At 45.3% G+C, this 16,624-nt stretch overlaps 1 protein-coding gene across 4 annotated transcripts in view; it reads left to right on the forward strand.

Moving 5' to 3' along the window:
• LOC146180611 (rho GTPase-activating protein 29-like) overlaps window positions 1-16,624 on the forward strand; it is a 234,747-nt gene that overhangs the window by 206,361 nt on the left and 11,762 nt on the right. For 3 of the 4 annotated variants that reach the window (XM_084576090.1, XM_084576092.1, XM_084576091.1), the window contains exons 21-24: window positions 8,676-8,765; window positions 10,432-10,706; window positions 10,890-11,073; window positions 15,722-15,788. In XM_084576090.1, the coding sequence (XP_084432216.1) occupies window positions 8,676-8,765; window positions 10,432-10,706; window positions 10,890-11,073; window positions 15,722-15,788 (616 nt within the window). The remainder of the gene's footprint in view (window positions 1-8,675; window positions 8,766-10,431; window positions 10,707-10,889; window positions 11,074-15,721; window positions 15,789-16,624) is intronic. The other variant, XM_084576093.1, reaches the window with a different exon arrangement.

The following is a 16,624-nucleotide window of genomic DNA, read 5'->3' on the forward strand; positions in this document are numbered from 1 at the left end:
CCACGGTAAATGTGGTGTTAATAATGAAAAAAAAAAAAACAACACCAAAACCAGCCTCTGCAATCATCCGTCATAGCCGATGCCGCTTGCATGCGTTAAACCCGGGCCAATATGCATTTATTTTCTTTTTGTTTTCTTGTTGTTGTTGAAGGCTTCTGTGCATCGGTAAAAGTTTTAGTGAGCACATTTTGCTTTAGAGAAATGCTCGAATGTTTCGGAAACATATTTCGCCCTGCACCCAATTGTTACTCTAAATATTACATAATACACCTAGAATAATGTACTTGACTGGTAGCATATTATAATCATTATAATCCCTTGTGGTCCAAGTGCTGTCTTCCAAGCATTCTCGTCGTTTCTGACAAGGGGAGTAAAACAGCTTCATGCGGGCTTAAATATCAGTGTTTAGTTCGGGAATAGATAGATCATTATAGTCGCATGATAAGATGACCTCCATTTCTTCCGGAATGATTTTATATCTGGCATCTGTTTTGGAAGCAACCCTAATATTTTAGTTCACATAAGATTTAGGCGCTGCTAAATAATTAGTGATAAAGTTTTCAGCCTGTAAAATTGCTCCCCAGAACATGACAGTGCCCATGTGCAGTTTATAACGATGCCTTCACAGCGAGTAATTCGTAGCTTGCACTTTAACGTTACTGAAAATTAATCGCTGATTATTGTAAATTCTGTCAAGTGTGTAAAATTGCTCCCCAGAACATGACAGTGCCCATGTGCAGTTTATAACGATGCCTTCACAGCGAGTAATTCGTAGCTTGCACTTTAACGTTACTGAAAATTAATCGCTGATTATTGTAAATTCTGTCAAGTGTGTAAGAGTTCTCTCACAAGGTGAAATTTATTGGCATTGCAAAACAAAATAATTACACTACTAATTTACCGTTATATTTAACATCACACACATCAGAAATCCCTTATACTTTCCTCGGTTCCAGGAAATCATTTACAGTTAGTGGCGCATGCAGTAATACACTATCACATTCTATGACAGTTGCCGCAAAAAGCATCTCGGAATTTTCACTCAGTGCTGTACACGTGAACAATCAGCTTTCCTGTGCGGCGATGTTTCCTGTATAGTGTCAGCGTGATCTCATTTTTGGGGAATACTTGTGCGTGGTTGTCTGGGCCAGAGTTGATGTGCACTCGCTGCCAGTGCTATATTTAACCTGCTTAATCCTAGAGTCAAGTACGATACGATATAATGAACGAGGCCTTCTCGATTCAATCTAAAGTACTGCAGGTATCTGCGGGGGCTTGACACTAAATTCGCCGGTCTCACTCGCATGAGACACGCGCAAACTGTTTAAAAGTCGATAAGAAAAACAAAGCTGTCATTAGGCAGGCCCAAGTATTAGGCACGTGAGCGCGGTACAGCGCAAGAAACGTGCAAAGTAAATCTAGAAGTCTGGTGGTTGCGTGCTTTGTTTTCCTAAAATCCGCTCTGCTTCTGCTGCATTGGCGAAATCCTTCAATTTTTTTTTTCTGCAATACTGCAGAAGACACGTTTTTATCGCTAACAAACCCGCCGTAAACTCGGAAGCAGACCTACGTAGCGTGCGTTTCTGCGAGCACCGCCGGCTGCCGATCCACACTCCCGGAGTGACGGTGGCGCCACCTCTAGGTCGATCTCGCGGCGAATTGCTCAGCGCACCACGTGCAAACGTCTCTGACGGCAGTGACTGTACTTTTCCTGCCGCCCAATACCACTTCTAAAGTGCAGCCTCTTGATTTGGGCATAATACGCTCCTTTAAGGCATCGTGTAGGCGCCGCATTGTGCAGCGCTTGCTCATCGCCGTTGACCGTCCGGCCGCTAACTTGCCGCTCCGAGTTTCATTCTATTCAGCCCTTGAGATGGTGAAGGCGGCCTGGGCGGAGGTGACGACCGCTTGCGTGCGAAACTGTTTCCGCAAGGCCGGCTTCGTCGACGCAGTACCGGACGTCGGACCTGATGCCTCCGATGATGATGATGATTCCGGCGGCGATTTGTGGCAGCGCGTCGTCGACTCCGACATGGGAGGCCCTGGCATTGGTTGGCAGGATTTTATTTCTGCGGATGAAGACGCGGATATTGCGGAACCGTGCACGGACGAAGGCATCGTTTCTGAAGTGCGGGCCGAGAGCGACACGGAAGAATCAGATGAAGATGAAACGTCTTAACCAGCACCCGTAAGCACATCTGTAGCAATGGGCTATATAGGGGGCCTCAGACAACTTGTCTATGCCAGGGGACTCGGCGAAGAGCACGCTAGTGCTTTAAATAAACTGGAGACCGCCCTCATCGCATCTGCACTGCAGAAACAGACGAGCATCACAGACTTTTTTGCTAAGAAATAAATTTCGCGTTTTGACCGCCAACTTTTTTTTTTCTCTTTTTTAGTTTGTGGTCCAGTTACTACGAACTTCGGGATATAACGAACGGACGCCGCGTGACGCGCAGGTTCGTTATAAGCGGGCTCGACTGTAATGGTAATTTCAGACGCTCCCTGGCAAAAAATCCCAACAGAAAAATTTATTGCTTTCAGGACGTTTTAGTTTTTATCGAGGTTGGTCTGTGAGTTGCTTTTGCATTCGTATTGCACCGTTATAAAAGCCAGTACGCATTATATATTTGTATATTTTTGTTGTTATTTGTATATGTTTATCCCTCTTTTCTTCTTTCTTTATTTGGATGCATGTATTATGTTTTCTTTAACGCAATAACTTATAGACCCCCTTCTCCTCAAAATCCAGCATCAGCGTTGGTGTTGACAGCAAGAAATCACGGGCATGGCTCTAGCAGGTGGTAGATGGCATTTGGCAATACCGCCTGACATGGTCGAATCCGAAGGCACTTCCAACTCGGGCTTTGTTTTTGAGATGGGAATAGACCATGCGAGTAGTTTGAGCGGCTTGGTCAAAGCAGGGCTCTAAACATCAGCTGGTCTTTCATTGATTTGGTAGCTTATCGACATATTCGCAAGGGGAGCCGGTTCTGAAAAAGCCAGAAAATGGGAGCCATTAACGCTGTCATGTCATGCCCTCAGAGGTATAGCTTAATGTGCGCTATTAATTTCATGCGATAATGTAAAACCTCACGTCGCAGAAATGCGGACATCGTCGTGGCTGGAATGCAAAAATCAACAGTAATGTAAAATCGGAGATCACTGCAGAAACTGCGTTGGGAGAATGCGCAAGCATTAGCATTGCCATTACACATTTGCAAATTTTTATTTATTCTAATGTGTTTATTTCTTATTTCATCATCATCATCAGCCTGATTATACCCACTGCAGGGCGAAGGCCTCTCCCATATTTCTCCACATAACCCGGTTCTGTGCTAGCTGCATCCACTTGACTCCTGCGAACTTCTTAATCTCATCTGCCCACCGAACTTTCTGCCGCCCCCTGCTACGCTTTCCTTCCCTTGGAATCCAGTTTGTTACTCTCAGCGACCATCGGTTATCCTCTCTTCGCACTACATGTCCTGCCCATGTCCATTTCTTCTTCTTAATTTCTACTAGAATGTCGGTAACTAAAACTTTTATATTTGATATTATTTAACTTTTATTTACTTTTGTTTTTATTACTTTGTTACTCATAAAAAGTTTAAAAAAGTAGAAACTTTTCTAGGCTTAGGGGCTGCGAAAATATCCTCAGGAAATGTTCGCACGAACTGCAATAATTAAAACAGATACTCTTGAGATGTCACCCAAATACACCACCAAAACCTGTCCACGTGCTTGCAATCTTACACGGCACCAAGCACACCACATGGAACACGATATCAACGCTATCGAAACTCGATCACAACACTTGCTTCACAGGGATTGCTTTACACTAAGAACAGCCAACCACACGATGCTCCCTCCATTAGCATGACCAATGCACATGCTTGTTCTTGCTCTCAATTTCCACTCTATTTGGCTTCTATGTAGCTGCGCCGAAAATCGACGCTCGCTCGTTATTATTAACAACCAGGACGGCTGTACTTAGGTGACATGTACACTTCAAACGCGGAACAGTGTCCATCTCTGGTAGCGATCTTTGAATCATTGGCTGCATCATGTTGTGCAGCATTATATAGTACAGCGACAGTGAAACCCAGTGATGTCACAGTCACACCCAATGCAAGAATTTCAGACCCGGAAACGCTCACGGTAAACGTGAGCATTGATTTATTTTTATGGAATGACATTTTATAAAGTAGCTTGGACATACGACATCTGGACTGCAAGCCAATTAAGCATGGTGCAGACTAGGTCGATCTTGTTCCACGCCTTGGGAACAATCAGGGTTTAAGGGGGGACACGGCTCTTTGGCACCGAAAATCGGCCTGAAAATCGGATTTTCAATTTTTTCATTTTCGTATTCCTCGCACTATTCCGCATCTGCACGCAAATTTTCATCCTTATACCCCGCGTATTTATGAAGTTATAGCGATTAAAAAATGCAGTACCACACCCACTGCCCTTTAAATTGTGGACAAACGACACCCAATTTCGATCGCCCGGCGCATAAGAACTACGCGCTCCACCGCGGCGATTTTGGTCTCGTTCAAAAGCGCGCGTTTTCGGCTTATTTTTTCTTTCGGAAAGCAACCCTGTGCGCTCCGCCTTCCCCATAAAAAACAAACAAAAAGATAGCATGCAGCGCGCGCTACTATTGGCCGGTTAAGGCACGTGATCAAAATGGCGTCGTTTGGTTGGTTCCGGCAAGCTAGCCCTGAAATGCGGACTCCCAGTGACGCCATTTTGTCTTTCTGCCGACCACGCTAGTGCAACGCGAGAGTCATGCCAGGCGCGAAGAAGTACCGCTCTTTGCACAAGTTCGGGCGAAAGCAACCAAAGAAACGCGTTAAGAATGCGACTTCGTTGCATACTGTGCAAGAAGCAAGTGCCAGTGCTGCGGGATTGTGTGACGATCACGTTGCGGGCGGCGACGCTTCTCCGATTCCGCTGGACAACGGCGCCGTTCTTCGTGCCGACTGCAGTCGTGTACGTATTGATACCGCGCCTGTCACTAACAGTGACATAACTCAAGTGAGTGCCCGTGAGCAGGCTACGCTTGATAGACTGGTATCGACGCCGGCGACGGCACGAAAGACCGCGCTGTTCGCCGATGCAAGTGGTGCGTCCGCAGAGTCAGATGCGGACGGAACAGCCTCCTATGCGGTAATTGACCTCAGCATTGTGAATATCCTTCTGGATGCCGTGCGGTGCAAAACGTGTCGTGGATGCGTGCGTTTAATTACCAGCGACCGGAGCTATGGCCTCGCCGTAAAACTGATCGTGCTGTGCGACAACTGCGGTGAGATTGCGGCCGAGTGGAACTCGCGGAGGGTTGACGGCGAGAAAAGGTGCAATCCTTTTGAGCTGAATATTCTGGCTAGTCGAGCAATGCTGTCGACCGGTAACGGCCAGACAGCAATGAACGATATCTTTTCGGCGATGGGGTTGTCGCGGCGCGGGATGCACAACAAGACGTTTCAACGGCATCTGAAGAACACACTGCAACCCGCTGCTACCCGAGCCGCCACGACCGCTATGGCACAAGCCGCGCAGGCAGTGGCGAAGGTCTACGATGACTTGTGTTTTGGGCATAGGGGGAACATTGCCGTGTGCTACGACGGCACATGGATGACGCGCGGACACTCATCACATATAGGCGTCGGTGCCGTGGTGGAACTCTTCACTGGTTACGTGCTTGATTATGTGGTGTTGTCAAACTTTTGTCTGGGCTGCGAAATTGGTCCCAAGCCAAACACTGACGGCTACGAACTTTGGAAATCACGCCACCAGTGCCAAAAAAACACCAACTCCAAGGCTGGTCAAATGGAAGTAGAGGCTGGCAAAATTCTGTTTGAAAGATCTCTGCAGCGCCACAACATGCGCTACACAACCATGCTATGCGATGGGGACAGTCGCACGTTCAGTGCTCTTAAAGATGCTGCAATCTATGGCTACATTGAAATAGTCAAAGAGGACTGCATAAATCACGTGCACAAGCGTATGGGAGCAGCTTTGCGCAACCTCTTGCAGAGACACAAGGGTGCAGGGAAGCAAAGTCTTGGCGGCAGAGGAAGGCTGACAGCTGATCTAGTTGACAAGCTGGCAATATATTATGGCCGAGCGCTTCGATCAAATGTAGGTGATGTGGATGCCATGCAGCGAGCTGTGATGGCGACATATTACCACATCACATCTACTGATGACTGCCCCAAACACAGTTCGTGTCCTACCGGTGAGAAGTCATGGTGCCGCCACAACGCTGCAAAGGCAAAAGAGGAGCCTGCACCAAAGCACAATTACAGTCTGCCAAGAGATGTGGCTGATGCTCTTTTGCCTGTTTATAGTCGTTTATCAGAGAAGAGCCTGCTGCAGAGTTGCATTCGGGGGAAGACCCAGAACTCGAACGAAAGCTTCCACTCGGTCATCTGGACCTTGATCCACAAAGAGCGGCACTCATCACTGTTTGCTGTGGAAGCAGCCACAGCAGAAGCTGTGCTGCGCTTCAATGCCGGCTGCAAGCATACAGCAGCAGCAATTCTGCAAGAATGCAGTACAAATGTGACAGCAACTGGGTCCAGGAGAGCTGAAGAAAAGGACTTGCACCGTAGCGTACGTTCTGCAAAGAAGCGGGCGGCTTCGCTTGGCGTTGCTAAAACAGAAAAAAGAAAACACCTTGACAGCATGCACCCCGACTATGCTCCTGGTGCATTTTAATAGCATGAGGTCTTTGGGGTTGCCCTTCCTGATTAAATGCCGTGAGGCTTGAGTGCTTCCGACAATCCCCCAATTTTGGTAGTGTTGCATTTTTTAAAGATCAATATCTCTGGTCCTGTTCTTGCTATTGCTTTAAAAATTTTTTTTCTAGAAAGGGAATCCTGCGAGTCTCATGAAACCAAGGTAAATGCAGTGACGACAAAAGAAAATTTGCTGAGAAGGTTATGTTGTCTTCGGTACCCAAATGGAATTTTCCTTTCAAGCGTTTCCTATTGCATAACTTTGGCTCAAATTGGCATAGGCCATTAATTTTCGCTTCAGATCACTTTCCACCTGTTTCTGATCTTGTTGACATATCAGTCATTGACATAATTTACACCTACATGCTGTGAAGTGTTTTTCCTCGTTTTCTCAAAACTGCAATTTTGAGGGTGCTGCAATTTTGGAGGAGAGATATCTCTTAGTCTATTTGTGCTATAGCTCTCATTCTTGTCTTGTTAGAAAGAGAAAACCTTCGACAGTGCCGTAGGACAAAAATATGTACAGTTATTATGCGGCAACATTTACCGAATTAATTATCAATCTTAGGTGCCAACCTGGGCTTTTATTCATAAAAGTTTGACTTATTGTAACTTTGGTTCAAATTCTTCTACCACGTTAATTCATGACTAGCGGCACTCTATGATCCTTCTAGATCACTCTGGCAGGGCTATTCTCCTCATGCCATAAAGTGTTTAGTAATTAACTCACCTCCAAACGAAGAACATGAATTAGGGATTATTTTGAAAGCTATTTCATCTACAAGAAAACTAATCAGATATTTGAAATCAGCATGCAAAAGTACATTAATGGTGCAAGTTTCAGTCAGATCCACCCTTAAATAAGGAAAAAAGTTTTAAGAGGGGTGTCCCCCCTTAATCTATGTCATATGGCCAATATACCTCTGAACAGAACTCATGAAGAGGCATTCAAATTTTGGCGTTCACAACATGTAAGTAGTCTCTACAGCTCTTCATAAGTTTTTGATCTCAAAGCCGTGGTAAGAAACTCGGTCATATGGATTCAGTATAAAATTGGGAATGTATGTTGAGCAACTTGAGCATTCTGAGTTTGATCTATTTTTGGTGGGTTTGTGGGGTTTAATGTCCCAAAGCGGCTTAGGCTATGAGAGACGCTGTAGTGGAAGGCTTCGGAAATTTCGACCACATGGGGTTCTCTAATGTGTACTGACATCGCACAGCACACGGGCGCCTTGCTTTTCGCCTCCATCGAAAAGCAGGTGCCGCGGCCGGAATTCGATCCTGCATCCTTGGGTACAGCAGTCAAGCGTCCTAACCACTGCACCAGCACAGCAGGGCAGTTTTATCTAATTTTACTGCTTTCTAACTATATACTTATATGTTCGTTGCTTGTGCAAACCGGTTGTCTTTCGAGTTTTTCTTGCAGACGCATCGATGCAATAGGTTAGTCACAAACGTATTCCTAAGCATAAGCTAAGCATATATGGCTTCGTTGTTAAACAGGCTTACGAAGCTGGTTCAAGAAAGAATGAGGATGGAGGGCTCTATACTGCAGTTTGTAAAGCATGTTCCTTGAACATTTGGCAACATTTTTTGACAGTTGAGGCCACTCTGCACGCGGAGTCTTGCACTGTCGTGATGGCATTCCTGCAGAGCAGACAGTCCACTTTGCCACGCATTTTTCTCCTGATGAAGATGAAATTTTGATTCAGGGAATTGGTTTCTGCCAAAATGCTGCTTAATTGACACCATAGTAGGTTTGAAGAAGAGCTAACCGTGATGAAAGGTGAATTTTACCACAACCACTCATAGTTGCTGGTCTGAGTAAGAAATTTCCACCAAGGAACACTTGGCCCACTGCGTAAAGTCAACATATTGATTGTGCTGTTGCCCACATTTGTTAATTGAGTGCAGTTTTGCTCTTCTACGCAGCCGAGTCGCCGCCTCCTGATGAAGTGATGATGCAGAGCCTAGACAGCGACGATGCTGCGGAACCAGTCGTGCTCGCCAGCCAACTAACAGGTGTGTGTTGTTCGCTTTTGCTTGCACCTGTCACGAATACTGTGGACAATTGGAAACTATATGCTTTTCAGAGTATGTCATTTTGATCTACAAAGCGTGAAAAGGCAGTCAAGAAGGAATTGACGAAGGAAAGGACGCTTCTGAAAAGCCTATCATTGTTATGACGTGAGCTGTGGGCATCCATTTGCATGCAGGCTTTTCGAAAGCACGGGTTTTTTAACACGTGATGGTCAAAATGTTTTGGGTGACACCGTTGAGAGTAATCAAGTTTTCTAAATCCTAAAATATTGATGTGGCAATTATTAACGGCTGGCTGCAAATATCTAATTCTTAACAGGCACTTTACTGTAATAGTTATTGAGGGTGTTATGAAACTTTATTTAACAAGCATTCCAGTTAAGTGTATTCTCCTGTTTTAGAATCTCCAGCAACACTGGTAATTTTGTGCTGCTGATTAGGCGTTTATATCTTAAAAAGCTTGTTTTTAAAATTAGTGGCAGCCCTCCCAGAAATACCTGGTAAGTATATTTGTGCATGTGCGCTGCGTGGTGGAGATGATATGGGAGGAAGTCGTTCGCAACTATTCGATGATATGCGGTGCCTATGCCTGCCTACATGTGTTGTTTCTCATTCTTTTTGCTGGAAAGACGCTCTACAAATACCAAAGTAAAATAGCGAGGATGAAAAGATGCTCTGGTCTGTCAATGGAATTTTTATGATCATAGGAGTGTGTAGGTAGAAGTCTGGAAGGAGCTAGTTTATAAGTGGCGCCTTCAACTGAAGCCTGCATGGTACAGGGCTCTGAAAATTGAGTATGTAAATACAACCTGTTCAATGGACGGAGTCTTCAAGAAGAGTCTTTTATAGAAGTCTAGCTGTAGGGGGACATAAGTCCTTCAAAAATTACAGCCAGTTTCGCTTAGTTATCTGGGTGCAAGGTGTGTACACTTGCATTTCATTTCGCCTTCTGTTCGACCCTGTACGGTTCAAGGCAAAGATAGGGGAAATCGAGAATTCTAAGCTCCGCCTTAAAAGTATGACATGATGCCGGTCTGTGAACTGTGCTCACAGTTGTGGGAACTGGTTCAATCTTTAATTGGGATTGTTTGTTTACAGGACATATATATACCTTTTGCATATGTTTAGGAGTAGCTAGCGTGGGGTAGAGCACAGCTGTGTCATGCCCTGCATCATTGGGGTTTGCTTCTACCAAGTACTGGTTAAACTCCTCGTGAAATGAGTCTGCATCATACATCTTATATGGAAATCGAAAAAGGTGACTAGTCGCGCACAGTGGAGCAAATCTTCCACGGGTACAGTTTGTTCAGAAATCGGGAAAACTCAAGTTTTACCTCATCTTTCAGGAACATGATTGTGGTGGAAAACTGGCAAAATCAGGTTTTACCCGAAAGCAAACAACCCTACTTATAATTGATATTGCTAGCATGCGCCATCTGTTTGGGCGCAGCGTACATGATATCATGGGACTTCTGGTAGTTGCCTCTTGTTGGTACCCTTATGCCACAGTAACTAACGGTAACTGCAGGATAGAGACATAGCATAGAGGGATTACACATACAAGAGCTTTTTGGCTGCATGACTTCTTAGCGCTGCCACACTAGAAAAACCGGAAGATCCCGCAAAGCAACCCTCGCGTGTTTCGCAGGTGGTACCACGCAGTGGGGCGGCTCCGAAGACGCCGAGTCCGAAGCTAGCGATGACATCGGTAGCGCTGAACGGCCGCTGGCCAACAGCGGCAGCAGCAGCAGCGGCGGCGTCGCCGAGAGGTTGGCGCTTTCTGCCACTGCTGGCTCTGTTGGTTCTGAGGAGTCTGAATCAGCACCCGTGCCTCCCCCGCGCAGATCAGCGCGGAGGGTGGAAGCTCGCAGCTGCACACGGGAGACATGGACCACCACCAGCTCCTCTTCTTCTTCACAACAGGTGCGTCGTTGTCCACATACTTGCCTCGTTGAGCTGTTTCAACTTCTTCGGCCCTGAGAATGATGAATTGCGTGGGTAATTGCCTCTCCAGGAGAACTGGAAAGGAATGCTCTGCTTCGTTTGTGGTTGCATGTTTGTTGGTTGGACTCTGCATTCCTTTCTCCTTTATAACTGCATCCACAGAGTGCCCAGTCCAAGGCGTGCAACGTAGCCGAGCTTCGGCGGCAGTTTTTTGAGACACAGTGGGGCGGAGCCAGCCTCGAGGAGCTCGCGGCGGGGACGCGACCATCGGCATTATCGCGCCATCTGTTGACCACACCAGCACGCACTTCCAGCGAGCCACAACTGCCGAGTAACGACGAGTCTGGTGCGACGCCCCGCCTTTTCTGCATCTTTCTTCCCCTCTGCACACTACGCTCAATTAAGCACCATCACCACCAGCCTAATTGCGCCCACTGCTGGACGATGGAATCTCCCGTTTCTATCCAATTAACCTTATCCTCTGCCAGCTGCTGCTGCCTAATCCCAGCAAACCTCCTAATCTCATCTGCACATCTGACTACATGCGGCCCCTGCTACGCTTGCCTTCTCCTGCAATCCAGTCTGTTAATACTCTTAACTACCATCGGTTGTCTTGACTTCGCATCACATGCCCTGCCCACACCCATTTCGTCTTCATTTCAACTGCGGTTATCAACTCTCGTTTGTACCCTGACCAACTCTGCTTGCTTCTGCTTGTCTTCCAACATTACACCCATCGTTTCCTTTTCCATAGTTTGTGGCGCTATCCTTATTTTACGTTCAGCCCTTTGCTTTTGCCTTCATTTTGCTTCCCCCCATAGGTGAAGACTGCCAAGATGGAACTGAGGTGGTATTCACCCATGTCGATTTTTGTGACATGTCCATCTCGGTTGCTTTGGTGAGAGCTAAAGTTGGCATTGTCTGTGCTTCTGCAGGCTAGAAACAATCAAGTTTGTGACAGCTAAGTTGGTCGAGCCTGAAGAAAGCGTCGTCAGCGCATCTGAAATGGGCACGTTGTAAAAGGCGACACTGGGAGAATACCATCTTTCTATACTTCTTTCTTTAAGATTACTGCATGGTAAGATGAAACTAATGATCTGTCAATACCTGCCAAATGCACCCCACTCTATCCTTACCCTTAGTTATTTTGCTATCAGGGTCCGGATCTAAACTGTCACATACTTGTCTGAACTAGATGTGTCCTTGCCATTTCGCTTCCTGTAGACTTTTAACGTTTAGGCATTAGCGAGACATCCAGCAGCTCATGAGAGCTTTTGCCGCATTTACTTAGCTTAGAATTTAACAGTTGGCGACTTTTTCTTTTATTTATTCCCTTACCTGCCTTAATAACTTTGATTCATTTTCACCTTTTTATTTGGAATAGTTTTGTGTGGCATTTCAACTTGATACTTTTAGCATCACTAAGCATTTGGTAGTGTCATTTTTGTAATGGCACCATGACCGGGAACATTATCTTGTTTGTAAACAAAGCGCAAAAATTTAAACTTTTGCGGCACAAGCATCTGCTTTGTGAATGCAGCACACTGAAGTGCGCATTTATGAATGGTCACTGCCTTTTATAGTATGAAGGGTGTACGTGAACATTTTTAGTGGGAAAGCATGTCATACTCTCACCACCACAGACCAAGCATATTGTCTGATCTTTCATGTGACATAGCTCTAATTGGCTAAGCTGTTCCGTGAGATCACAGCTACATGTCCTCGTGGGGTATTTCAAAGCAAGTACAGTGTAGCGAAAATTTGGCCTCGGCTGATTTGCACCATATTCATGTCCAACCTAATTCAACTGTGGGGAACACGATGGCGACCTCTCAAATGTTTGCCCGGGCCACCCCGAAATTCAGCGCACTCACCCCCAAAATATGAACTCGGCCAATTTGGACCAAAATCAATGTCCAGCCTAATTCATGTACAGTAATCATGGTGGTGACCTCCAAATTTAGCATGGATGACCCCCAGATTTGGCCCACCTACTTCTGAAATTAGACCTTGGTCGATTTGGACCAAAATCAATGTCCAAACTAATTAGTGGCAAATACGATGGTGACCTCCAAATTTTACCCAGCCGCCCCTTTCTGGCCAATTTGCTCTAAAATTGATGTGCAACCCTAACTGGCAATTCTCTACATAATGCCAACCTCTAGGTTTGGCCATGGCTATTTCCAAAATTTGGTTCAGCCTATCCCCGAAATTTGACCTGGCCAATTTGCATCAAAATCAACATCCCACTGTAATTGAACGTGCCCGACATGATGGCGACCTCCAAACTTGGCCATGGCCATTTCCAAAATTTGGTCGAGGCCAACACCAAAAGCTCAGTGCTTTCACACCATAATTGGTTTCACAGAGATAGCCAACTACCAAGTTTTTGTGCAACCAAAGTTAAAAGGACTTCTAATAAGATACCCTAATCAGATATATGCATCACCGAGGTTCAGCTTGCTTGGTTCAGTGCATGAAAAAAGTGTCACCATCATCCCTGAAATATGTTAATTGTTGTTCTTTATGCCAGGAGCATTTTTAGTATGCAGAAAATTACATTCTTGTATCACCCAAGCCGAGCATTTGAACTGTGTGTACTGTCACTTCAATTGGCTAAGCTGTTCTGTGATGTCATAGTTACGAGCACTGATTGGTCGGGGGTTGTGTGACTTCATGAGACCAGATATGGCATGATCAGGTTGCAAGGAGCTGCTAGCGTGGACAACTCCTTTCATATGGAAGGGTGAGATAAGAATGGAACTCCATTGAACACCGTATCATCGCTCTGACTGTCTATTTCATGACGTCATAACTACGTCACCTCAGGTGGGTAATTTGAACCCAGGCCAGTATATCTTGGCCTGTGACTGACCTTTGGCCTATGACTGACCTTCGACCTTGATTTGACATTTGATTTACCTTGGATCTTGACCTAAACCATCAGCCAAATCGGTACTCGGCACATTGCCTTTGGCTGAACAGAGTTAAACTTCTGATTTTTTTTTAGCGTTTCATGCACCTGCAGCACTTTAGGTGCTGAATAATTACCATTTATCACCAATAATTAAATTCCTAGGCATCCTTGTGAGTTCTAAAAAGCAGTATTAGGCACAAGGACACCGCGGTGCCATCTCTCGGCATTGCCTAACTCTGAAACCAGGATCATATGCCTTTCTCTGCTGCTTTGCCATGGATCTTAGGTCATTTGAATTTCGCATTTATGGCTTAGTTACGCTATTTATATACTCTGTTTATGGCATTAGGACAACTGTCTCAACAAAAACTCACTGAGGGAGCGAGTTCTCACAGTATAATGGTATAACCTCGTGATTTTCACCTGCCGCCACAACGGTTTACCGACCAGCCCGCCCAAACTCTCATTGAGCGTGTGCATCATCATCTTGTTCAAAACTGAAGCAGTCACGCCGTCCTTGCAAAGCTTTATACGTGAGAGATGCAGAGCTTCACAGAGAACGCTAACACATCAATACTGTACAAATCAGATGCAGGCCAGTTGGTTTTGGTTATTGCCAGTGTGTTCAGCATCATTTTAGAGTAGACAGGTATAGTGGTAGCGACGACTTGGAACAAAGTTTCATTTAAATAGTGCCAAGGTGTGCTTAGCCCTGCATCACCGACCTTGGCTGCCACTCCAAACAGTTTAGCATGGTCTTCTTCGACACAAGCCAATGTGTACTCGTTTCTCTACCAATCCTTAGATTTTAGTTGCCATGCTTTTTGCAGCTTCCGACATCTCAGATTGACACCAAAATTAACCTCGGGGTATGTTGCCTGCATCTGGCAATTCAGGCACTATAGGCTGTAAACCGCAGCACCTAAATGGGCTACCGCCACTAAGAAAAATAAAGGCATTAAATGTAGGCTCTCTCGAATGGAGAAAAATGAAGAAAATAATTCAGCCTGTCTGTTTTACTACGCAAAAATTTTTCCGAAGAGGAATCATGTGATTCTGCCATCCTGGCAGGATCAATTCTAGCACCATTAGGTCCAGTGCAGATGCTGTTGGCCTATACTTGAGTTTTTGCAAAATTATGCTGCAACTTTCTGAATGGGGGTCTAACCAGGTTAGATGATGACAGCCTGCAGAATCTCTGGGGAAATTTCTTTGGTATATGTGGCATGTTGTGTGCAAAAAGCAGGTGTATGCAATGCATACGATTCATTTCGACCGTGTGCTATTTTTTTATTTAAGAAGAAATTAGCACTAATACTCGGACGGGGACTCTGGGCTCTTCTTCATGCGCTTTCCTTCTCTCCCGCCTGCTCCCAGAATCGCTAATGTCCTCCTCCTGCTTTTCTAGGCACGCTACACTAGTACGGTAGCACCATGTTTTTATAGTCACAAAATGCATGCATACAAAGTTTTTGTTCCCTCGTGTTCTGTGGCCCGATTTGTGTCTAAGGATTGGCCTTGCCCTATGTCACACAGACTCGGAATGAGTATTAATGATGTTTTGTTAATCTGAGCCCAGTTACCATGAATTCTAATGAAAACATTTGCCAATGGGCACTAATTTGTATTGCCTACAACACATTCTCTACTATCCAAAAACTCTTATGAAGCTATTAAACCTTATTCACTTCATAGCACCGAGACACTGCTAAACGATGGCCGAATTTCTGCATCGTGTGAAAGACAAGTCACTTCACGAGTGTGGCACGGGAAAATACGCCATATTGGTAAGATATAAATGTGGCATAGTTGGTCTGATCACTGCGAGTGTGTAGTCAACACCCAGTGCCACACTAAATGCACTGTCAGCTCCGCCGTCGTACCTGCACTTGCCCTCTGTAGTCAAAACATATCCGACGCAGTAAAAATGGCTTTTAAACAAACAAATTTAATAGGACACTAGAAAATCTGATGCCCTGCTTCATTGTGAACAGTGACGTTTCTGCCATTTCAGGTGAAATGCTTGAGGCTGGTAATTGTTTAGCTGATGTCTTCGTGTGATGTGGTTTTCTCGCAGGCAGAGCTGGCCTATCCAGCAGCAGAGCAGGCCACCAGACTTCGCACGGCACTGAAGTGCGGCGCAGGTATGCATGGCTTTATGCCTGTCAGGCACGTCTAGTCTATAATGAGTCCAAATATAATCTTATGTGCAGCGTAATTATGTATAACTGAGTTATTTTGCTGTGTCGGCACTAAGACCTCACTTCACTGCCTTGGTGGTGTTCGCTTGTCCGATTCTCCTCACGAACATGCCTCTGACAGGTGGTAGTTGGCACGTGACATAGTCACACCACTGATTGGTCGGTGGTTTATATGACGTCACGAGACCGCATATTATGGCCAAATTCACAAGAGCTGCCAACTGAGCTGCACTCTTAAGATGGGAATAGAAGCCACCGGGACACTTCGATTCCATGTCTCATTCTACTTCTAGGTCACGTGGGCACGTTCATATGGCTTGGTTAAATTGAGGCTGTACATTCCTGTTGGGCGGCGTTTCGCATAGTGTGCTAGCTTACGAATGCGTGTTAACTACTATCGGCGAACCCAAATGAAAGCCAAAGTGAAAACAGGAATGGCAGCGCACCAAATTTGCATTTGGCTGATTTACTTTAAATCTGCCATCAATTTCTGTATTTCTCATATCTAGAAATTCTATTATAATGAATACTAATGGCATATTTTATTGTATGCCTTTAGGTGTGAACATTTCACTATGCTCAGCATTTTTAAAAATTAAATAGATGAATGTTTTACTGAACTTCTGCCGCAAACAGAACCACTGGGTCCATCCTCTTGGTGAAGAAGTCTATGCTGCAGCAGTTGCATTCGGCAAATGCGTTGTATATTGGAAGTCAACAAAAATGGGCTGTATTGAGGTGAAAACTTTTAACAGCTCATGAGTGGCAACCGTAGAAAG

This window comes from Amblyomma maculatum, chromosome 8, assembly GCF_055883805.1.
Source record: "Amblyomma maculatum isolate TAMU_Amacu chromosome 8, ASM5588380v1, whole genome shotgun sequence".
In the NCBI taxonomy this organism is placed as follows: Eukaryota; Metazoa; Arthropoda; class Arachnida; order Ixodida; family Ixodidae; genus Amblyomma; species Amblyomma maculatum.